This window comes from Delphinapterus leucas, chromosome 2, assembly GCF_059928025.1.
Source record: "Delphinapterus leucas isolate spDelLeu-1000000601 "Yukka" chromosome 2, BTC_Dleu_Yukka2, whole genome shotgun sequence".
NCBI classification, from domain to species: Eukaryota; Metazoa; Chordata; class Mammalia; order Artiodactyla; family Monodontidae; genus Delphinapterus; species Delphinapterus leucas.
The window spans coordinates 80,807,881-80,831,782 of record NC_143130.1 but is presented as its reverse complement, the minus strand read 5'-3'; the positions used below and the strand labels follow the sequence as shown (position 1 = coordinate 80,831,782).

Genomic DNA, 23,902 nt, shown 5'->3' with positions numbered 1-23,902 from the left:
ACAGTTGTTTTAAATTCTTTGTCTAGTATATCTGCCATTATGTCTTTTTCAGGAAAAGTTTCTGTTGATATTTTTTTGTTTTGAATGGGCCATACTTGCCTGTTTCTTTGTATACCTTGTGATTTTTTGTTGAACACTGGACAGTTGAGTCTAATAATGTAGTAACTCTGGGAATCAGATTCTTCCCCTTGCCCAGCATTTGCCTGTTTTATTTTTATTTTTAATTTTTATTGTTGTAGGCTGTCTCTGTTCCCAAATCACCCTGAGGTGTAAACTTAAGGTCTTTGTATGTCTTTTCTGAGCCTTTCCCTGGGCATATGCAATCTCTTTCTAATTTTACCCACATACACAGTTGTTTCTGAATGTCCTAGTCTTTAACGTCTGACTCCTGAAAGGGGGAAAAGTGAAAAATGAAGGGAGAAAAAGGGCTGTCCACTTAAATTCCTTGGAAGTCACTTCAGCTGGAGGGGAAGGGGCTTGCAACAATGGGGGAGAGGTGCAACAATAATGTGCCCACTTCTTTGCCTGCAACTCCTTGATAAGAAGCAGCAATCAGATTCCCAGTATCTGGAGGACAAGGTCTTTTTTGCCCACTCTGGCTCCCATAAGTTGTGTGCAAGCTGCTCCAGGAACATGTGCACGGCTGCCTGCCATATGGCTGCTATAGTGCTAAGGGCTTAAATTGATGGAAATTAACTGCAATTCACTCTCCAACTCTTCGCCTGGAAGTTGCAAGCCTTCAACAGACTTTAGAGCTTCAAAATAGTTATATCAGATAGATTCAATCTGTGCAATTGCTGCCTAGGTGGGGAGCCAGATTCCTGGTACTTCCTACTGTGCCATCTTCCCACAACTCTCCTCTCTGTATATTTTTTAAAGTTTTTCCCCCCAGAACATTAAAGTAGTTGAAAAATATTGAAAAGTTGAAAAGTAGATATATTAAACTCACAATAGTAGTTGAAGTTTAAACATTTTATGCCTACCAAAACCAGAATTTATTATCATTTTACTTTTCTGGCTTTAGTGGAAGCAAGCACATCAATAACATTTTCAAAGTCTAATTATTTTCTTATCTTGTTTCGAATAAGTAAATTGCCATGCTTGGCAATTTCTCTTGACCAAGTGACAATTCTAAATAATTTAAAATTAACTTCAGCTTACTGAAACTTCTTTTGCAGGATGCTACTGTGGCTGGTATTGTTTTAAAATTTTGAACACCACTTTGTTAATCAGTTTTAGAAGACCCAAATATAAGGCTTACATTATATCACAATTTATTAATATTGTATGTTGCTTTAAACAATTCCACATGAAATTTCTATAGAATTTAAATTGTCAAAATATTTAAGAACTGGGTCAGTAGCTGCTTTTTGTAAATCAGATGTAATCTATAGAAAATAACTTTTCTCCAGTTTAAAAGTTCAAAATCTGAAGACATTTCATTTAATTTTTCATATACTTGATTCAAATATGAAGTTAGGTCATTTATAACCTAATGTCTACTTGATCAGCACTTTTCCCATAATTATCAATACTTTCACTTAGTGATTCATGCATTTCCAATTTCTTTTTCACTTATTTTCAAATTCAGGAAGAATATTCACATCTCTTGCTCAAGATTTACATTCACTGAACACACTTTCAAAATTACTTTCATTTGTGGTAAGGAAAGGAATAGGATTTTTATTAAGCACAGAGCTTTATATATGGTCATGCTTTCTAACTGTAAAGCTTTATTAAACTTTTGCCACTTTGTTCAAAATACCATCCCATATAGATAATGTGTAAAAATCTGTAATATTCTTGTAACAAGATGCTTTTGATCTCAATATAATGTATTCTGACATTTGATATTATATCTTTTCATATCTGATACACATCTCTAATTTGTGTGCAAAGTATCAAGTATCTTGATTGCATTTAATCTTGATGCCCATCAGGTATCTGTGATTTTAATATTGTTTTCAGAATTGACAAGAATATTCCATCTGCTCACTGTATTACCCCAGTCCTAAAATATGTATCCTTTGTACAATACTAAAAAAAAGATGATCATATTTGAATTCACAAATGCAGCATTTTTTGTATTAAATTATGATTATGAGCTGGGCAAGGCACAAATTTGGCATAATTATTTTGGGGGAGAAATACTGGCTTATACACACTTGTATATATGTGCCTTATCTATTCCATTATCATATCCTGGCCAGGACAATTTTCTTACATAAGCATCAACTCTTGCTAACTTACTGATAATGTGATAAGCTAGACCATATCTAGTTTTTTTTTTAAATAACAGCTTTATTGAGATATAATTAATCCAGTTTTTCATTTTGTTGCAATTAAGTCTAAACTTTCTTCTCTTGCAATGACATCATTCTTAATGTAAATATACCTAGTAATCATAAACATTAATTCATGATGTACTATATCTGGTTTATAATCAAAAAGTAAGAAAAATTATTTTGCTTCTTTTATTCTTCTTAGTATTTCAGATTTAACATGATTTCCTAATAACATTATAAATTTGCTTTGAATTTTACTACACAAATGAAACACATAATATTTATAATGATTAGCTGTATGATTTTAATGTCCTTAGTTCAGCTGAATTTAGAACATTCCAGCATCTGAGCTTCCAATAATTTCTTGTGCTACTTTGAGAAATAAATTATTTTTGCACGAAACATACAATATGTAAAATCACTCACACATATTTTATCACATTCTGTAAAGCATCATCTATTAAACTATCAGTCTAAATATACATTAAAAAGCACTTCCATTTAAAAAAATCATGAGGAAATATGATTTTTTCATTATCACAAATTCTGTTTAAATTTTTCCAATCTTTGAAACCACTTTTTGAGTTGCAAATATTTGATTCTGTTGTAATTTTTGCTAAAAAGAATGCACAGGAAACACAAACTAAAGACAAAGATTCTTTGGAATAAATGAGCCAGTCACAATGAATTAACTCACCACTAGACAATTTTTTAAAAGACCCATCTTTTGAAAATCTTTGCCCACCATGTGAAACACATACTCTACAATCTGCATCTTGTTCTTGGATGGTCCCCTGCTCTATTAAAATCATTTTACTTTATTAGAAACAGGTGACCATGATGAAGAATTAAACATTTAATTCAAATAGCATCTTCTATTTTCTTGCACATGCTTATATTCACTAGCTTCTGAAATTTCTAACATGCCATTATCTTATCTTTTTTGCACAATTCAAAGAAAATTCTTTATTTAACTCTATATTTCATAGTAATTCTATTCTAATAGTGTCAGTGTTGGAGATTTCTTTTTAAGTAGCTGGAATATTTTTTTCTACCAAACCTGTTACTGTCCCCTATAATTTTGATCAATTTCTTGATGCAGGCATATTTCTTCTTTTTCTAAACAATGGACCACTTGAGTTTTTAAATGCCATATTTATTTTTAAGAATTTTAGTATAAATTTTAAATATATTTATTTTTAATTAATACATTCAGTTAAATATAATAATTAATTTATATGAATTAGTTCATATAATTTATAATATTTAACAGGTCTCCATAAACATTTGTATGAAAAATGCAAAAATCAATAATTACAAACAATAGAAAACTACATACCAGGTTTCCAGACCAATGGGGTGAAAAAAAAGTAGTGAAAAATATTTTTTATATAAACAAGTGAGTAACAGTAAATTATCACTGTTTTAAGTGAAGAAAGTATAAAGTTTCCTGGTAAGAAAATACTTTTTCAGAAAATTTTCACATTTCATCAAATTTATTTACGAAAGGTCAAATATATTAATAAATAAAATTTGTATTACTTACCTTAGTACCCTTAATAATATTGTAAAAAAGATCATATAAACATGTATTTTTAATTAAACAAAAGTTTACCTTTTACTTAGCAGTACCATGTGAAGCTACAAACAATGAAAACAACTTGTCACCTTCCCTCATGACTGAACAAGGACCATCAAAAAAGCAGAAGTGAGACCTTGTTGTTCTTGTGTCCCCCATGTGCATTGACTCTCAGGGTCATACAAGTGCAAGGCTGGATGCTGTCTTTAATTACAATTTTGAAATTATGTTCATCATGGATTACTCTGCATTAATTTTTATTCTTAAACATATTAAAAGAAAATATTTATCTGATTATTGAATTTTCTGTAGCTCCCTTGAATTTTTTGCCAGAGGTGAGGTCTCACTTGCCTCATTCTAATTCTGGCCCTGGCTGGGATGCTGGGGTTGGGGGGATAAAGGAAAGTAGGAATGGTGGTCTAGAGAAGCAAATTCTTAATTACTGTAACAGTAAGTCCTAGTTGAAAAAAAGACAAGTAAAAATATGGTTACATTATTTAGAAATATGGAGATAAATATTTCATCAAATAGCTAAAAGAGTTGAAAATAGCTACCTCTGAAGAGTTGGATGGAAAAGGGTGAGGGAGATGAGTTACTACTTTTATGATAAACTAGTCACACAAATTTTTAACTTTTAATTCGATAAAAATAAAATGTAATTTTACAAAGTCTGAAACTCTCAAGTGTCTGAAAAAGTTACAAAGCAAAAAGCAATAAAAACAGAACAAAAAAGAAAAACAAAAACCTTAGAAATTCTTTATGGATAGCCCCAAGTAGTCTTACAGAAATAGGCTATAGGGTTAATTTGCCATTTCATTAGTGAAATTACAGGGGATCTCTATTTTGTATATTATGTGTATGTTTGAATTGAGAAAAGAATATTTTTAAAAAGAGAGAGAAAAAACACCATAAAGTCACCCTGAGAGGACTCTTGTGTGTACCTACCATACCTGATATGCTTGGAATATGGTAGTTATCTTATTGGATTACAATTCTTTCATGTCTAATTGTCCTACTAGATTTTGACCACCTTGGGGATAGGGAAATAATTTTATTAATCTTAGTTCCCAATATAAAGATTCCTGGAACATGCTATCAAGTGTTTCCTAATAGCCTTGAAGGAAGCAACGAAAGAGAAAGGCATCTGTACCCACCTTCTCTCTCTTACTCCTCTACTTAGTTATAATGAAACTATACTAACCAGACTAGAGGGGAAGAGTTATGGTATATATATATGTGTATATATATATATATATATAGTTAGGATATAAAAGCAGTAAAATGTTGCAGTGTATAGAATATACATGGTAGCAGAACAGAGATTGTTTTAGAAACTCACCATATAATATGAATTCCAAATACAATCTAGCATATGAAAGGAATTAATTTTGAAAGAGGAAATGTAAAACTATACAAATGAAAAAGTGACAACAGGAAAATATTATTGGGGTACAACATTGATTCCACTACAAGCCATCTGATCAAAATCTTGAAGAATAATTCAAGCTATCCACCATCTCACATGTGTACTTAAACACCTGGGTCTATTCGAGGGACTATCCACACCACATATATTTCAAAGAAGTACCAGACCAAAACTGTTCTATGTGGTCTTCCATTCAATATGGCTTCCTTTAACTCTGCTTATGGCCTGCTAAATTTTTAGCATAAGCTTTTTTTCTTTTAACAAAAAATAAACTTAAGAAAGTTGGTTTATGTAAGAAAAGGTTGGTTTTACTTGACACAGATGCAACAGGGCAATCAAAGGAAAGTAAGAGTTTGATGATTTATTCAAGTATGAATGCATCAGGAAAGAATCAGTGGATGATGTTATGAAATGATGAATTCGTAAGTTTTCTTCATGTCCATGCTTTTATGTATTTGGAAAGAAGAGAGGCAAACCCTGTTGTCCCCAGGGTACATGGGCCAACTGGGTGATGGAAGAAAACATTTCTATTCTCAAGACCCAGAGACACAGAGCCAGCTTGAGAGCCTGAGAACAACAGAGAACATCACAGCAATCCCCACCACCCACCACTGGGCTAGCAAACATCAAATAACAAGCAACAGCTATAATGCTGGAAGAAAGGTAAGAGTGTAGAGAGAGAGAGACAACCTCTGTGGCTCAGTCTCACGAGGAAAGGCTAAAACATGATACCGAGAAAAAAACCTACAGTAATATAACTTCCACCCTAAGCGCAAGGAAATATTACAGGAATTGAACTTGGCAGTATATGGAGGGTAACCATAGTGATAAAAATAACAAAACCCTGGCCTTCCCTGGTGGCGCAGTGGTTGAGACTACGCATGCCGATGCAGGGGACACGGATTCGTGCCCCAGTCCAGGAAGATCCCACATGCCGCGGAGCGGCTGGGCCCGTGAGCCATGGCCGCTGAGCCTGCGCGTCCGGAGCCTGTGCTCCGCAACGGGAGAGGCCACAACAGTGAGAGGCCCACGTACCGCAAAAAAAAAAAAAAAAAACAACAACCCAAGTCAACTCACTACTAGGTAGACCAAATCCCACACTAATGGCCTAACATGAGAAAAATCATGCCCATTTTCAGATATAAATACTATTTATCTCAGTCCTACACATAATGTCTTGCTTTCAACCAAACATACACAGAAAAAGCAAAGGAAAAAAACCAAAAGTACACTGTTAGAAGATAAAACAATTAGCAGAACCAGACTTAGACACAACCCAGCTGTTGGAACTATCAGACAGAAAATTTTAAATTACTATGATTAATATGTTAAATGCTCTGGTAGAAAAAGGAGGACAACATGCATGATCAGATAGGAATTTTATCAAAGGATCAGAAACTGTTAAGAATCAATGCAAATGCTAGGAAAAAAACCCCAAACAAACCACAATCACAGAAATGAAAAATGTTTTTGATGGGTTCAACAGTAGACCTTACACAGCTGAAAAATGAATCTGTATATAGGTCAATAGATAAAAATTACCCAAACTGAAACACTAAGAAAAAAAAGTGTGGTGGGAGGCGGGGAGGAGGGGATGGGGAGACTAGAACAGGGCATCTAAGAACAGGGATTAATATCAAATGGTATAACATATGTGAAATTGAAACTCCAGAAGTAGAAGATACAGGACAAGTCAGAGAATACTGATCAGGACAAATGCCAAAAATAAATACATAAACATATAAAACAACTGAGCAAACCAGACTTAGACACATCATGTTCAAACTGATAAGTACTAAAGATAAAGACAAAATCTTGAGGGCAGCCAAAGAAAATTGACACATTACATACATATATAGAAACAAAGATAAAAATTACAGTAAGACATCACATCAGAAAATATGCATGCCAAGAGACAATAAAATGACTTCTTTAAATGCTGAAAGAAAAGTTAACCCAGAATTCTATACTCACCAAAAAATTACTTTCAAAAATGAAAAATAATGATTTTTTTGAAGGAAAAAAGCATGGAGGAAGTAATCACCAGTAGATATGCAGTATGAGATATTTCAAAGGAAGTTGTTTAGGCAAAAGGAATGTGATATTAGAAAGAAACCAAGAGCTACATAAAGAAATGAACACTAGAAATGGAAAAAATGAAGGTGAATACAAAATTTTTTAAGTATTTAATTGCTCTAAAAGACGATTTAAAGTAAAAATGGTAACACTGTATTCTGTCTTTATAACCTAGTTAAAAGTAAAATATATGACAACATTAGAAACAAAAAGAACACACAAACTATCGATATTGGAAATAAAAGAGAGGATTATCACTGCAGACCCCACAGGCATTAAAAGAATAAGGGAATACAACAAACAACTGTTTACATATAAATTCAACATTATAGATAAAATGTACCGATTCCTCAAAAACCACAAACACCAAAACTCACTCAAGAATAAACAGATAACCAAGAAATCCTATATCTAGTAAAGACATTTATTTGTAGTTAAAAACATTTCAAACAAATGAAAACTTTCCGTGGGATAAAAGAAAGTCACTTGGGAGAAGGCTGATACTGTCTAGGTTTCACTTATTCACTCTACAAAATAGAAATGCTGAACCTGCCTCACTTCATTATACTCAGAAAGAGACAAGTAACATTAAGCAATATTTCAAAAACTGACACCAAGAAAACACGTATATAAGCAAAATTATTTCTATACTCATACATTAGACTGCCCAGTAAGTAACATTTATATGATAACCCTGAGTGTTATATTCAGAGTGCCTGTTTAAGATAGCTAAAATGTATTTAATATATATTCAAAATATTTCTATTTTAAAAATTATTTATATCTTTTTGAGTCTTCTAAAAAGATTAATTTTCCAATGTGTCAAACGTTTGATATTTTAATAATTTCATAATTTTTAAGTCATAAATTTATCTCCATTAATTATTAGTTGAACTAAATAACAGGCAAGTGAAATATAATAATGCCTTTGTCAAAATAAAACACTTTACAATTTTACCGAGGGTTAAATATTTTTATATATAATGAAAACAAAAATCTCAAGTTTTTTCTTTCTGATAACATACCAATAATTGTTAGTGATGTACACACATTGAGTTGAAGTGTTTTAAAAATCACATGCACAATACTTTCAAATGTGTAAATCTTTAAGAGATATCAAATATAACATAATTTACCTCAGACACAGGTTCTTGTTCCTTAGTGGGAGCTTCATTTTTTAATCTTGAAAACAAAATAAGTATTGAGTATTTAATTTTAAGTTTACAATAAAAAATATGAAACAGTTGTTTTTTGCATGCTTAAAATAATTTAAATGTAAATTTAAATTAATGCACATTTATACTATAATAGTAAATGATCTCTATAAATATTTTAAGGGAAAAATAAAATGCATGAGAATAAACAGTAGATTCAATATATGCTCTAAATAAATGAATACAGATATGTATTTCCTCTTCTCTAAAAACAAGAGCACTTAACAAATGTTCTCTATGTTAAGTACAATTTTTAAAAAAGACATAACACATTAGTATAACTGTTTCAAAAAAAGAATTACCCTTTAAAAAATGAAAGCAGGTTATATGCTTAATATATATAATATGCACCAGTATTTACTACTATAGGACTCAAAAAGTGTGAGAAAATATTTTATCTATTGTAAAGTTCAAATGGTAATGTCATTTCAATATATATTACAATTAACTTACTTTAGAGGTGGTAAAATTACAGAAATAATTTAGAATTTTGAAGAATGTATTCTCTTAAAAACCTTCATAAGCATAGCTCAAATATTAACTATAAATTTTTAAACTCTGATTTTTAAAAATACGAATTATAACTTATGACAACATTAACAAAGGCATATGTCATCTATAAAATCTTTTAAAATATAGGGTTGGCCAAAAGGTTCATTCGTCTTTTTCCTTAAGATGGCTCTATTAGCACTTAGTTATCTTTAACTTCATTCAAAACAATTTTGTTAGATTGTATGTGACAGCTATCATATCAGTGTGCATTTAAAAAAGGACTTATCAAAATTGATGAATTTTTGTGTAGCCATTTTAATATTGAAGATGGAAGAAAAAAAGCAACATTTTCAGCTTATTATGCTTTATTATTTCAAGAAAGGTAAAAACACAACTGAAACACAAAAAAGAGATTTGTGCAGTGTATGGAGAAGGTGCTGTGACTGATTAAACATGTCAAAGTGGTTTGCCAAGTTTCATGATGGAGATTTCTCGCTGGATGATGCTCCACGGTCGGGTAGACCAGTTGAAGTTGATAGCGATCAAATCAAGGCATTAATTGAGAACAATCAACGTTTTACCACGTGGGAAATAGCCGACATACTCAAAATACCAAATCAAGCGCTGAAAATCATTTGTACCAGCTCGGTCATGTTCATCACTTTGATGTTTGCATTCTACATAAGCGAAAAAAACCTTCTTGACCGTATTTCCGCGTGCAGTTCGCTACTTAAATGTAAGGAAAACGTTCCGTTTTTAAAACCAATTGTGATGGGCAATGAAAAGTGGATACTGTACAATAACGTGGAACAGAAGAGATCGTGGGGCAAGCGAAATAAACCACCACCAACCACACTAAAGGCCAGTCTTCATTCAAGGAAGGTGACGTTGATATGGTGGGATTGGAAGGGAGTCCTCTGTCATGAGCTCCTTCCGGAAAAACAAACGATTAATTCCAACAAGTACTGCTCCCAATTAGACCAACTGAAAGCAGCATTCGACGAAAAGCGTCCAGAATTCGTCAACAGAAAACGCATAATCTTCCATCAGGATAACTCAAGACTGCATATTTCTTTGATGACCAGGCAAAAACTGTTACAGCTTGGCTGGGAAGTTTTGATTCGTCCACCGTATTCACCAGACACTGCACCTTCGGATTTCCATTTATTTAGGTCTTTAACAAAATTCTCTTAATTGAAAACATTTCCATTCCCTGGAAGACTGTAAAAGGCACCTGGAACGGTTCTTTGCTCAAAAAGAAAGTTTTGGGAAGATGGAATTATGAAGTTGCCTGGAAAATGGCCTTAGATAGTGGAACAAAAGGGTGAGTATGTTGTTCAATAAAGTTCTTGGTGAAAATAAAAAATGTGTCTTTTATTTTTGCTTTAAAACCGAAGGCACTTTTTGGCCAACCCAATATGTCAATTTAACATAAAAACTACCTGTGCCAAAGGATCTTTCTTTTAAACTGCTGACGACTAAATATTATTTGGTGATATTATACATTAAACAATTTTAATCTGCATAAGTAGAGTGACTACCTGATCAGAAATGCCCTTAATAGTTAAGTGATTCATAACTTAATGAAGGCTTAATATCTATACTTAAGGATTAATACATTTAACATAAGCAACAACTGTACTAACTTAAATTTCATGGACAAAAATGAAGACATCTAGTAGGATAGAAATGTCAACCATCCTAAAAGGTAATCTCATGGTTACTCAATGAAATACTGAGTTGGCAAACACCCCTCTTTATCCATTCTCTGAGGGCATATTTAAAAAATTATGTCTATAAATGTTATCTTCCTAGATATTAATAATAACTGTAAAATTACTTACGTCCATTTTAGTTATTACATGAAATTGTAAACAATTTAAAATAGAACATGTCCTTTTTTGTAGAAGTACTATATTGGTAGTGTTTACAATAACTTTCAACTAATTTTGCTAAATAAATCTAAATTAATAAAATTTGCACAAAAAATTGACAAAATGCACAAATTATCATTTTTTGGGTTAAAGATTTTGTAAATCTCTCAGGTATTTAATTGTGAACAATATTCATAAAGATGAAATAATATCAAGTGTACAATACAACTTCACTGCTTTAATAATTTATATGGGAAAATAATTGTTTTAAGAAGAACATGCATAAAGTTGTAAGAAAACATGAAAAATTTCTGTTTCTCATTGGAAGAAACAAAAAGTAGATATTAATTGATTTTTATTTCTAAGCATTTAATAATTTTAAACTCAGTCTGAAAAACTGTAAAACATATTGGTTACAAACTAGTTTTAAAATATTTTATAAAAGAATTTTCCTTTTCCACTTACTGTCGAAAATGTTATCAAAGGTCGACCTTAAATTCTTACAAAAGAAACATTACCATGCTAATCATTTTCACATATAGCTATTCTAATAAATTGATTTTATGCAGCAATTAAAATGAAAGCTATTAAGCATGTGTTACTATTATTGCTGGCATTTCAATTGGGGAAACTGAATTTTCTTAATATCTCTGCAAGGGAGGTTGGTGACAGGTTTTTATTACCCTTCATTTTACTAAGAAACTGGTAGATGAGAACAAAATAAATTATTGAAGTAACTACCAAGAAGAGGCTTATGTGCCCTATTTTGTTGTGTGGCTTTAACCATACTGGTATTCTTTTTAAGGGACAGAATTGTAATAACCAGTGAAAATATTTAGAAAAATAAATCTAAAAAAAATTAGAAAAGTACACTACATAAAATTTCATTGAGTTATAAATTCATCATTAAAATGTACACTATGTTTTTGCAACTACAAAAGCATACTTTGACATTAACAAATTTTAATACAACTACTAATATATCATTAACACTTTTGAAAAGAAAAAAATGTTCTTACCTTTAATCTTATTCATTAAAGATGCCTGCTGAAATAGTCATCATTTGAGATACTCAATTGCTTGGTAGAAGACAGTGAAATTTGCTAAGCTCAAAGTTCTGAGCTAATGACCTGCCATTAGATAATTAGACTTTTCACCTGTGAATTCTTGCAATATTTTTTAATAGAAAAATTTTGTATAGCATTTAAAACAAACACTATTTAAGATTTCAATTTAAACAGAAGGATTGACGGTTATGGATTTCAACAACAACCATTAGAGATCAAGATTGCAAATAATTAAATTTTCTTCTGTATGTAAACCTGCTTTCCCTCTAAAGTTCAAAATAAAATAAATGTCCCTACTTGCATTTTTCTGCAGATCACATGACCAATCCAAAGCTACATGTAAAATGAGCATTTTGGTTAAATTACATCATTGCATTCTTTTGAGGTTTCATTCATACTACAAATAAGTGGGGTAGAGGGAAAGTGTTCACATTCATTTCAATCAGACCCACATTCTTTCCTTCTAATAACATTTAAAAGCCAAAAATTTCAATGCTGATTTTCAAAATGTAATCTTTGCGAATACTTATAAGCAAACTAAAAAGCTGAAAAAAGGTTTACAACAAGCCAGTAGTAAAGTCAACCAGTTCTCAAGACCTTCCAGTTACCCATTCCAGATTAAATTTAGGATAGTAATCATTATACTAATAAATAAGAGTAAAACATCTAGTGCACCATTTCTGAACGTTTGTTCTGAGAGGTGTTAACAGATGTGTGGAAAGGATTGATTCACCTAAACATTTACCAGGTTGCACGTACATTAGGTACTGTGCTAAAAGTTCCAGTCCAAAGCCACAGTCCCTCCTGTGAAGGAGTTTACTGTCAAGGAAATGTATTGAAGCAAATGTTTACAGAATTGTGAAGTGCTAAAAAAGAGACATGTATATTGTGGCTATACAAAGGACTGAGCCACTATGAGGGGGAAAGGTGCAAGGAGGCAGTGAAGATACTACAGTGAACAAGGTTTTGCAGCAAGAGCAGGAGTTAGCAAAGCAGGGAAAGGAGAGACAAGGTGGAGGAAAAGCAAAGAAATATAAAACACAACAATGATATGATACTGAGTGGTCTCATATGACTAGCAGGTAGGGAACAAGGGAGAGTACTCGAAGATGCAACTGAAGAGATAGCAAGGGCTACTTTAGGAAAGATCTTGATTGTCACGCTAAAGCGTTTGTGCTAAGAACTTTATTCTAAGGTTAATAAGTATGATAAGATTTGTGTGTCAGAAAGAAAAAAGGCAGTATCAGAAGAGGATAAGCTCCAGACAAGGAGCCCAGATAAGAGACAGTTAATGACTGATAAAAGAACAACAAAGTGTTTTTTTTTCTTTTATCAGAATTATGGGTCCTAGTTTTCGACTCAGAAAAAAAAAAAATGGTTAGATGCATAAAGTGTCAATGAAAAGGCCACAGAAATTGGGAAGTCATACGGCATCTCAACTACAAAGAGTTCAAAGTTACTTGCAGTTCTAATGCTTGCTTATGCAGCTGTGATCCCTAGGCAGTACAGGAAGTTTCTGCTCAAAAATAGCGGGAAAAACTTTTGATCGCTATTTTTCTTACTTCTAAGTCCCAGAAATTTCTATGTCATTGTATTCACATAATTTTTCTATCATGAAATATTGATTTAACATATTAATAATAAATTTTTGTTATTAAAAAAAAGACAGTTAATGACTGTCCCAGGTAAAGCAGTAGGAGTATCAAAGAGGAGGAAGGTTTTAGGAGGTTGATAAAGTAAAACCAACAGAATATAGGTACCAATTGGATAAAGGTAAATAAGGAGAGCAAACATGATCCCCTACATGTCCTCCATTCATATAAAAATACTTACCGCTCAGACCTACTTAGTCTTATATAGCTCATCCTTTGGCACAATTCCAACAAACACTTCTAAACCAATAACCCGCAAATCATCAACCAGAACATAACCCCTACATTTTACTATTTTTCAATCAATCAATTCAAAAATATCATAGTATATTTGACTTAGACTTGAGTCCTAAGAGAGTATATTATCCAATTGCCCCTATCTTGTAAATGAGAAAAATCTACAGCCTAAAAATGCTAAAGTAATAAATCCATTAAGCAACAGAACTGGTTCTACTTCAGATTTCCACTGCATTTCTTCACAGCCAAATCCCCTGTTATAAATCAGGCTCCCTTAAATTCATGCCAGGAAAAGTGAAAAACTTAACTGATCTCTCTGCCTCTTGATGTTTTCCACTCTAAAACATGCTATCATTGCCAAATTAATCTTACTAATAGACCGATTTATGTCATTTTTGCTGAAGTGTTCTACTGCTCATATATCATAGAAATACTACTCTAAGATTGGGAGGCTAGATTCTGGTCCCAATGCTACCACTGTATCAGTTGCTGCCTGCTCTCCTGGGGAAACAAAGGGTCTTCACATTGAAGCTCAGGCCCATCCAGCTACTCATACTTCATATAGTAAAATAGGAAAGTACATTTGGAACCACAAGCACAACCAGTGAAGCAATATAGTACTTCTTAGTTTAGCCTCTGAAAACAGACTACCATAATTTAAATTGAGGCTCTTAACAGCTATGTGACCTTGGGCAAATGACTTATCTGTACCTCAGTTGTCTCATCCCTAAAACTGGGACAAGAACAGTGCATATCGCATTAGTTTGTGAGAATTAAATGAGTGGATAAATGTAAAACATTTAGTGTATGTACTCAATAATTGTTAGCTCTTATTACTGCCATGGGTTAGAATCAGGAATCTAATCTTACTGTCTAGAATTTACTTAAGTGTGCCACACAGACTCTTAAAGCTTTTTACCTCAGTATCTTTAATGTTTTGAGATTTTTCTGCCATACCTCCCCCATTCTCAAACAAAATACATTAGGTATTAGTTTTGATTGCTGAGCAATTTACCCTAGTATGAAATAATCTACCCACTTCTGAAGATGTGGGTATAATTTGGTCATCAGGGAAGATAAGAGTAAAAAATCATTCTAAATGGACAGAGGAAAGAACTAGGTAAAGACAAAGAGAAACAAAATATTTATGTGTAAAAATATGAAGCAAAAAATAAGACCATAAGTAGAGGCAGAAGATTCTAATGCCAGACTCAGGCTATAATTTTGGTATTTTGTTTTTTTATTTTGTTGGCAATATTGAATTAAGCCCTGAACACTTAATTTATAATGTATGTGCAAACTACCCTCAGAATCGGGAAACTGAAAAAATGGTAGTAACCTCAGAAACACTGGCAGAAGTTGGTACCATTTGCCCTAAATGAAGGACTATACCAAAGTTTCATTTATCTTTCCCTTTCAATGGGTTTCCCATTACTTCCTGCTTACCAGCTATCAAAGGCCAAAGTCCAAAATGCCAGAAACCACTGTATTTTGATGCAGTTCCTACTTGCTTACTTACAATTACATACCAGGGGCAAATGTATTGCATCCACTTTGAAAAGGAAGAACTATTTTACAGTTACTAAAGATTTGGTTTGAGGCAGTAATGAGACAGTAATGTCCGTGGTAGGATAAGAGAATCTAAGGACATGATCCCCCATTACCTCCAATCCCAGTTACATTTCAAAAGGTTAGAGAAAGAAACAAACCCAAAATAAATTCTGTGTATCTCATAGATGAGATCAGTTTTTTTTTTTCTGCTAAACCAAATATATGAATGAAGACACTCTGACCATTTTGAACATTTAAGACTCTAATAACTTGGATTATGACCAGAGTCAATAATTCCTCCAAATAAGTTCAGAACTTCACAGGAAAATAATGGAGTGATTCTTTACATATTCTTCAATGGAAATATAGTAGAAGTAAACATTTTTAACAGAAATATTATTTTCAAATATAAAACATTTTTTAAAGGTTGCCATTCTGCTCTTAAAAGAGCTTACTTTCTGCTTGCATTTATGAAAGCTAATTAATGACTTATTGGTTTAGTTTAGAGTGGTATAATAAAGTGGTATTTCTCTTTGGACCAAGTCCAGATTCTGTTCTGGTGTAGCATTTCACAAAAATCACATAATCTAATATATACATGGTATTAGGGGTTTAACTAATTATGAAATCAGTTTACTGTGTGGCCCTGTGAAGATGTAGATTCAGTGTCTCCATTTCCGACTGCCTATTCTGTAATTACCCTGGTGGCATGAACTATGTCTCATTCATGTTTCCATTTCCAGCACTTGACAAAGAGTCTTGCATACAGAAGGCAGGGAATCAATGTTTGTTGCCAATGAATATGTGGAAGGGTTATCTATATTATACTATGAAAGAGCCATGTAGTTAGCACTGGTGCTAAGTATAAAGTTCAGTAGCCAGAAATACAACAGAGGAATTCACAGCTTCAAGGAGAGTCAGTTTTACATTTTCATTTTTTCCCTAGTACCCTTTAAATTAGGGGAATTTAATAAAATATAAAAGACATTTTTATCTATATAAAACATTTTACATCTCTTTTAAATCTTCAAAACAATCATGTAAAGATTATTTACAGAAGAATAAACTGAAGTAACTTGAACATAAAGTGAGAGAGCTGGGTTTTGAACTCTGATATTTTGACTCCAGTCAGTGCCCTTACATTATACTTTGCTTAGAACAAAATTGGAAGTCATTGAGAGAACTAAATCAACTTTTAAAATCACTTCAAACTGTGGCTTTTAGAACATTTGATTCAGTCAATAAATGGACATCTTCCAATAAGTAGACAGGTTTTCCAAGCTTGAGTTATTATGGATTTACTATGGATTCTTATGCTCTGAAGACGGCTAGAGGGAAATACCTATTCTCAACTTTTTGTCAAGAAAACAAACCTTACAAAATTTAAAACTTTACTTCCATTCTATGTAATAATTAATCTATCCAGGTAGATATACAGAAGAAAATGGAGAAAGGGGAAAAAAAGGGAGAAACATGATAGAAAAGAGCAATTCCATGACTGAGTTACAATCTAATATCTGAGAAAAGCAGATTAAAAAAAAAATCATCTCAAAGGTCTACAAAAGAAAACAGCCACTTTACTAGCACAATTACACATTTTTCATAAGTTTAGTAGTATTAGATAAGTAGCCGACTGGAAATGAATGCCTGGCAATAATTAATAAAAGGTTTTCTTTAAAAAAGGAATTCTGTAAGCTAAAAAAATAAAAGTTTTCCTCCTAAGCAGAGAGGATTATGTACCAGTTTTCAACAAGGGTGTTTGTTGTTTCACAGTCTTTAGATAGGAAAAGTCAGAACTACAATCAAATTCTGACATTTGAGAATTATATGAGGTGCAATTGAACACTGTAATAAAATGCTGTCCATCCAGCAGTTTGGAGGAATATACTCCAAGAACTATGGGCCAAAATTACAAATAACCGCAGTACAGTTAGTACAGTTAATGGATTGCCACTAAAACTCTCAATGATGAGAAGATTCCACTGATATGTGGTTTCCAGGATCTCCTGTAAGTAGCAGCAGTAATAACAGTACTAACAGCAGTAACAGCTGGAGCAGCAGCAGGAACAGCAGTAATTAGTAGTAATATTAGCAGCAGCAGCAGCTAGAGCAACAATGGCACCAACAACATTCATTTATTGATTATTTTTTGTCAGGCCAGTGCCAAATAATTTTAATTAATTATTTAAATAATTTGAATTACTTAAATTAATAATTTAACATCCACAGATTATCTCTATTTCTTATAGCCACCCTGCAAAAAATTATTACATACCTTTCACTAATGAGGAAGATAAGGTGAAATAATTTTCACAAGGCTACAGAGCTGGTTAGATATACAACCAGGATTTAAACCTGGACTGCCTTATTTTAAAGCTGTACTCCTTTCCCAACACTACACTTCACAGAAGTAAGGATAAAGATACTTTTCAGTGTGGAGGATTAAAAACAGTAGATTCCTACATTTCAGTAAATGATATAGAAAACGAGATCACAGTAGCTTCTCCATGTTTGTAGAGGAACGTATGGTCTTCCAGGTGGACAAATACCAGTGACTAGAGTGAGGCCGTAGAAGGATCTCAAAATCAGAGATGTGGGCTGAAAGATGAGATGAACCACAGTGTGGTCAGTATAAGGCAGTATAATTTAGGGGGAAAAATGATTTATACTATTTTTAAAGACAGAAATTACTAAAATGAACCGAGGATTCATAACTATTCCCTAAAACTACAAGTTTATTGAGCTTCAGACACCAAAAATCTAATTTTATGGCTAATACATGCTTCAAACAATTAGCTCTTAAGAAAGATTTACTGGGTTAGGAAAAGAAAGTTAACATAAATGATTTGTGAAAATGGTATGAGATGGTTAGAATGAAAAGCAGGCTGAAGATTAGGATAATTCTATCTGAATAAAATGCAGGCAGAAGTAAAATTATAAAAAGTAATGAGTAACAATGATAACTTTACAGTTACATAGTGCTTCCTATGTGACAATCACTTTCTAAGTACTATATACGTATACTAACTCATTTAATTCCCTCTACACTTTAGAACAGGTACTGTTGTTTACATGCATTTTACAAATAAGGAATGAGGCAGAAGTCTGTAACCTACCCAAAGTCACACATGTTCTAGTAAACAGCAGGGTAGGAACTCCAAACTAGGCAATCAATTGCAGAGCCTACGCTCTTTAACCACTACACCACACTGTACCTTTAAGGGTCTGAGAGGGTTTAAAATGAAGCTATCAAATCACCTAATCTTAGTATCAAAGAAGTTCTCCTGAAGCTGTTTAAGTACGAAGTAAAACTTTACTATATAAGAAATTCCTTAACAGATAATAAAAGGCTGAAAATAGTCTCAAGAAAAATAGGTAAGTGGGTAGACTGATAAGCTAAGCATAAGGAGTTAGAGAAGCCAGAAACAGATAATGAGAGATTCTTAAGCTTCTTAGTGTGAAATCATGTAAAGTAACCATACTCTCCAACAAAAATATCTCTTGCTGCTATAATCAGAGGCAGAATAAACTAATAACTGGTCTGTCCCTGTTATGCACTTATTAGATTTTACAAACAATAATGAGGATATCATTTTTCTAATATAATTTCTAAAAATATGAAAATGTACATTGCTAGCCTCTAGTTACAAACACTATCTTACAAATGATTCATAAACATAAATGAAATGTCTAGGAATCCATCTTAGGCAACAATACACAACTACTTTTTATTTCCCAGTTCATAAAATTTGAAAGATTACTCCAGATCAGTATTCTACACACTATTCCATGGAGATTAAGAAGTGAAAAAGTATTCAAAGAAAAAAATTCTAAGGTCAAACAAATATTCTCTTAGACATTCACAAGTCACATACAGCATGAAAAAGCCCATATCAAAGAATCCATTTAACTTTAACTTGCATTGCCTAAATTTATTTGACCATAGAAACTTTTCCCCCCAACTTATAAATTATGGACATTAGTTGTGCAGTACAGAACCTGGGAAAAAATGACCTACTTACCTTCTTTAATAGAAGTACAAGAGAACTACTTTTACAAGAGCCTATGAAAGAGTTAAATGTGCTGAGAAATAATGTGAACATTTAATTTTCTCAAGGTCAAAGAGTCCCTGTTTCTGCTACTGGGAATAGGATATGTGGCATTCTAAATTTATCTTGTCATAAGAACAAATTATGACAATGTAAGTATAACCAATATTGAATAATAGAATCTCAGAAGTCTAGAACAAGTCAGCACTCACACTTTACAAATAGGGTAACTGAGGCTCCAAGAACACTGCCACTCCCCTGGTCTTCTTTCTATACCATCGGCCACTCCTCAGTTTCCTTTGCCAATTCCTTCTCATCTCCCTGACCTTTTATTGTCAGATTCCCCAGAGCTCAGCCTGTGGACCCTGCCCTTTCTCTCTCTCTACTGTATCCTTTGGTGATCTCATATAGTCCCATGACTTTTTTTCACTGAATTTTAAATTTTGGTATAATTGTACATTCACATGCAGTTATTAAGAAATAACACAGAGAGATTCCATATTCCCTTTGTCCAGTTTCCCCAATGATAACATCTTACAATACAAAATAACAGTAAAAAATTATAGCACAAAAGCATAAGCAGGATGTTGACAGTGATACATATACCAACCTTACTCAGTTTTCCCCAGTTTTACTTGTATTTATTCCCACGACATTAAATGATATTTACAGCTTAGAACACCCCCCCTAAATTCATACAGGTGAATGCTTATGACTTCTCAACTTGCATATCTAACAGATATCAAAAACTAAAATATGTCCCAAATCACAGTCATCATCTTCCCTCTCAAATCTATTACTTCTAGTCTTCCCTATCTCAGTTAATATCAATGCCATCTTCGCAGCTGCTCACACCAATAACTGGAATCATCCTCAAAACTTTCTTTCTTCTACACTTCACATATAAACCATCAACAAATTCAAAACATGTCCCAAATCAAAACTCTTATCACCTAAACTGCTAGCAGCCTAGCCTTAATCCCCACCATCTCATACCTGGATTATTACAATAACCTCCTAATTAATCTCCCTGATTTTGTCCTTGGTCTTCTACAGTTTATTCCGAAGACAGCAGCTATGGTAATACAGACACTCTTCTGTATTTAAAGGTTTTCGTTGATTGTGGTTTTTATTGAGGTATAAAACACTCCTCTATTCAAAATGCTCTAATAGCTACTTATCTCATAGTAAAAGGCGAATTCCTTACAATGGTCCATAACGTCCTATACACATGGCCCACATTACCTTGCAAGCCCCAACTCCTACTATTCTCCCTCTTAATCACTTATTTGCAGCCAGACCAGTCTCCATGCAGTTCTTCTTTCAGGTCTTTACTCAAATGTCATTTCTCTGTGAGACCTTCCCTGACTACCAAATTTTAAATGGCAGCCTCCAAACTCCCACCCAGTACTTCTTATCTTCCTTCCCTATGTTATTTTTCTCCATAGTATTGACCACTATCTAACATACTATATACTTTATTTACTTTATATTGTCTGTCCTTCACCACTAAAATGTTCGTTCTGTGAAGGCAGAGATTTCAGTCCATTTTTCTAGCACTTAGAAGGGTGCCAGGCACAAGGCAGATGTTCAAGAAATATTTGCTGAATAAACAAATGAGGCCCAAAGAGGTGAGGAGTTATGCCAAAATATCATAAAAATAGGGCAAGAATCCAAGTCTCTGTACTTTAGCAGTCATTTTTTCTCAAAATAGCGATGGACTTAAACTGAACCAATCTCATTTTTTTTCCAGTGGTAACCAAAAGCACACATGCATGAAATGGAAATTTCTGATCAGGTGAATAAACTATTTAGAATAACCTGATGGCAAGGAGGGATTAGACTCAAGCTAAAACTCATTAGCACAAAGTTAAAATATGACCAACTGCCTATAATCAACAAGTTTTGTACTAGCTGCCTTAGGTGTTTTATTTAAATTATTTTTTAAAAAAGGAAGTTATAGGTGATAGAACTTTAGGAGTTTAAACTTTAAGAAAATGAACTTGATAATACTATAAAACAGAGTCCCATGGAAGAACACAAAGCAGTACTCCTACATTGCTATAGCAAGAATACAATTTCTCATATTTTTTAACTATAGCCAAGGTAGAGCAAATATCTATAAATGAAAAAGGAGCTTATGTTAAAAATGTAAAGAAGTTGTTTCTGGACAAAATTTTTAAATTAAAAAAAAAAACTGGGTAGAAAGAGGGTGAATGACAAAACTTCCTAGAGACAGATAAGGAAATAAAGACTAGCATAACACCAAATTCACCTACTGAGAGACAAGCCACTTCCAGAGCTTTTGAAAAATTATTCATTTACTGTAGAAATTAGTTTGGAAATTTAAAACTAATGGGTTCAAATTTTTTGATTATTAATTGCAAGAAGCACATTACATAATAAGTAGTCATCTATACTGGCTTTAAATCTGTTTCAAAGTAAAACTGAGCAAGTTCTGACTTCAGAGTAAAAAAACGTTACTGAGTCATATTTCCAGAGCCTGCCTAACCCTTATGGCAACTAAGATCACAAAAGGTATTTTGCATGTCATTAAAATTCAGTAAGTTGGTAGAGTATAAACAGTGACCTTTCAATTGTGCCAGAGGAAAAAAAGCAAGATGCACTAAGTAGATACAGCTCTCAGTGTGCAGGCCAAATAATAGGGCTTCCATGAAACAATAAAGGCAATGCTCCTATTTATATGATTAAATCTACAGCTTTCATATGAAATTCTTTATTAGTAAACAATTCCTGAGGCACTTAAACAACAGAATTTTTATTAAAACAAAATAATAGCATCAAAACTGTTTATTAGAGCTATAGTCAAAGTAACTAAAATAAACAAATGTCAACTTTTAAAAATATATATGTGGAAATATGTTTTATATATGATAGAAACAAGTGCATTATTGGCCCTTATATTTTTTTAATGTTACCACTACCCAAAGGAACTATTAATAGCTAAGTAGGTATTATGTATTAGATGTACAAATATGCAACTTTAAAACTTGTTTTACTGTATAAAAATATAAAACTAAATTTAAAAAAAACCTTGTTTTAAGGTCTCCAAGAATAGGTTTTGTCAATTCTTTACACCTTAGAACTCACAATTATTAAGATAATATTAATAATAATAACCCCAAAATAAGAATGGATATAATCATGTCTAACGGTCTGAACAACAGCCAAATTAAAAAGCTATAAATAAGCAGCTAAAGGAAATCTGTAGAGAATTCTAGGGAATATCTTGGAGTTCTTAACAAAACAAAGCAAACACTACACAACAGTTTTAAAAAAACGAATATAAAAATAGACATCAATACATTTGGAGAACATAAAACCAAGCTATCAAAATTAAACTAAATTTTTTAAAAATAAAAAATCTGATAATTGATGCTGTTAAAAAACTATGAAGTTACTCCTGGGTAATACATTTTAAATAACAGTAAAACTAAGTGAAATTTTGGAACATAATTGTAGAGACCTGTTGTTCCAAGGATATGAAAAATAACCATTTCCTAATAACCAGAGCTTTTGTATTCCTTGGATGCATTCATGCTAGAGGAAGATTAAAGGGAAGCAGCCAAAATGACTAAACTTCAACTGGGACACTGAAGCACAGATTTGATTTTCTTGGCCAGAAGTGACCCACAAGCTTAAGATCAAGAGCCAAAGCCCCCAGTGGGAAGCTGTGCTCTATTTGGTGGGCCTTGATACCATCTCTGGCTATATCAACATCAGCCTCATGGAAGGCCAGCCACGAGAGAAGGGAGTCTCCCCAAGATCTGATTTCCTGAGACCACAACCTAGAGCAGGTCCCACAGTCAAATTAGTCACATTCCTTGGAAAGAGAGAACAGGCATCAGTTGTGTCCATCGAAGGGGGACACTGTCCAGGTGTACCCTGAACATTTTTTGAAATCTCTGGGCTGCTTCTCCATCTGAAAAATAAGAAAAATAGCACAATGACAGACAACGAATGAGGAAAAAGACAATCATCTGGCCTAAAAAACTTAAGACTTATAAGAAATTAAGAAAGCAGACAAGACAGACAAAAAGACAAACAGCCATATCATTTGGAACATATTATTCTGAAGTCAAGTACAGCAGAGAAAAACACAAATTATTTTAAGCAAAGTAAGAAATGACCATAGCAACAAAAGTTATTTTTGGAGAGAGCCAACTGGAGAAAAAAAAACGTATGTTAAGATATGTCAACCTGACACAAAGATAAGGTGGAATAAGAATCTAGTCCCATTTGAAGCTGAAAAGAGCTGAATAATGAGAGCTAGTGTCATGAACTTGGCTGCTTAACTGCCTTTGTGTAAGAAAACATCTCAGAACTTTGAACTTAGGAAATTCCAACTTGTCTTGCACCAGGTCACGAGCTCCATAGAG

General features: G+C 32.9%; 1 protein-coding gene across 13 annotated transcripts in view; it reads right to left on the bottom strand.

Annotated features, from left to right (window-relative positions):
* ZNF280D (zinc finger protein 280D) overlaps nucleotides 1-23,902 on the bottom strand; it is a 131,097-nt gene that overhangs the window by 28,169 nt on the left and 79,026 nt on the right. For 12 of the 13 annotated variants that reach the window (XR_016392093.1, XR_016392094.1, XR_002645399.2 and 9 more), the window contains one exon: nucleotides 8,503-8,548. Coding sequence is in view for 1 of the 13 variants with exons in the window: in XM_022579570.2 (XP_022435278.1) it covers nucleotides 8,503-8,548 (46 nt within the window). In the remaining 12 variants the exon portion in view is untranslated. Of the gene's footprint in view, nucleotides 1-8,502; nucleotides 8,549-11,965; nucleotides 23,446-23,902 lie in introns of all 13 variants that reach the window. The other variant, XR_016392098.1, reaches the window with a different exon arrangement.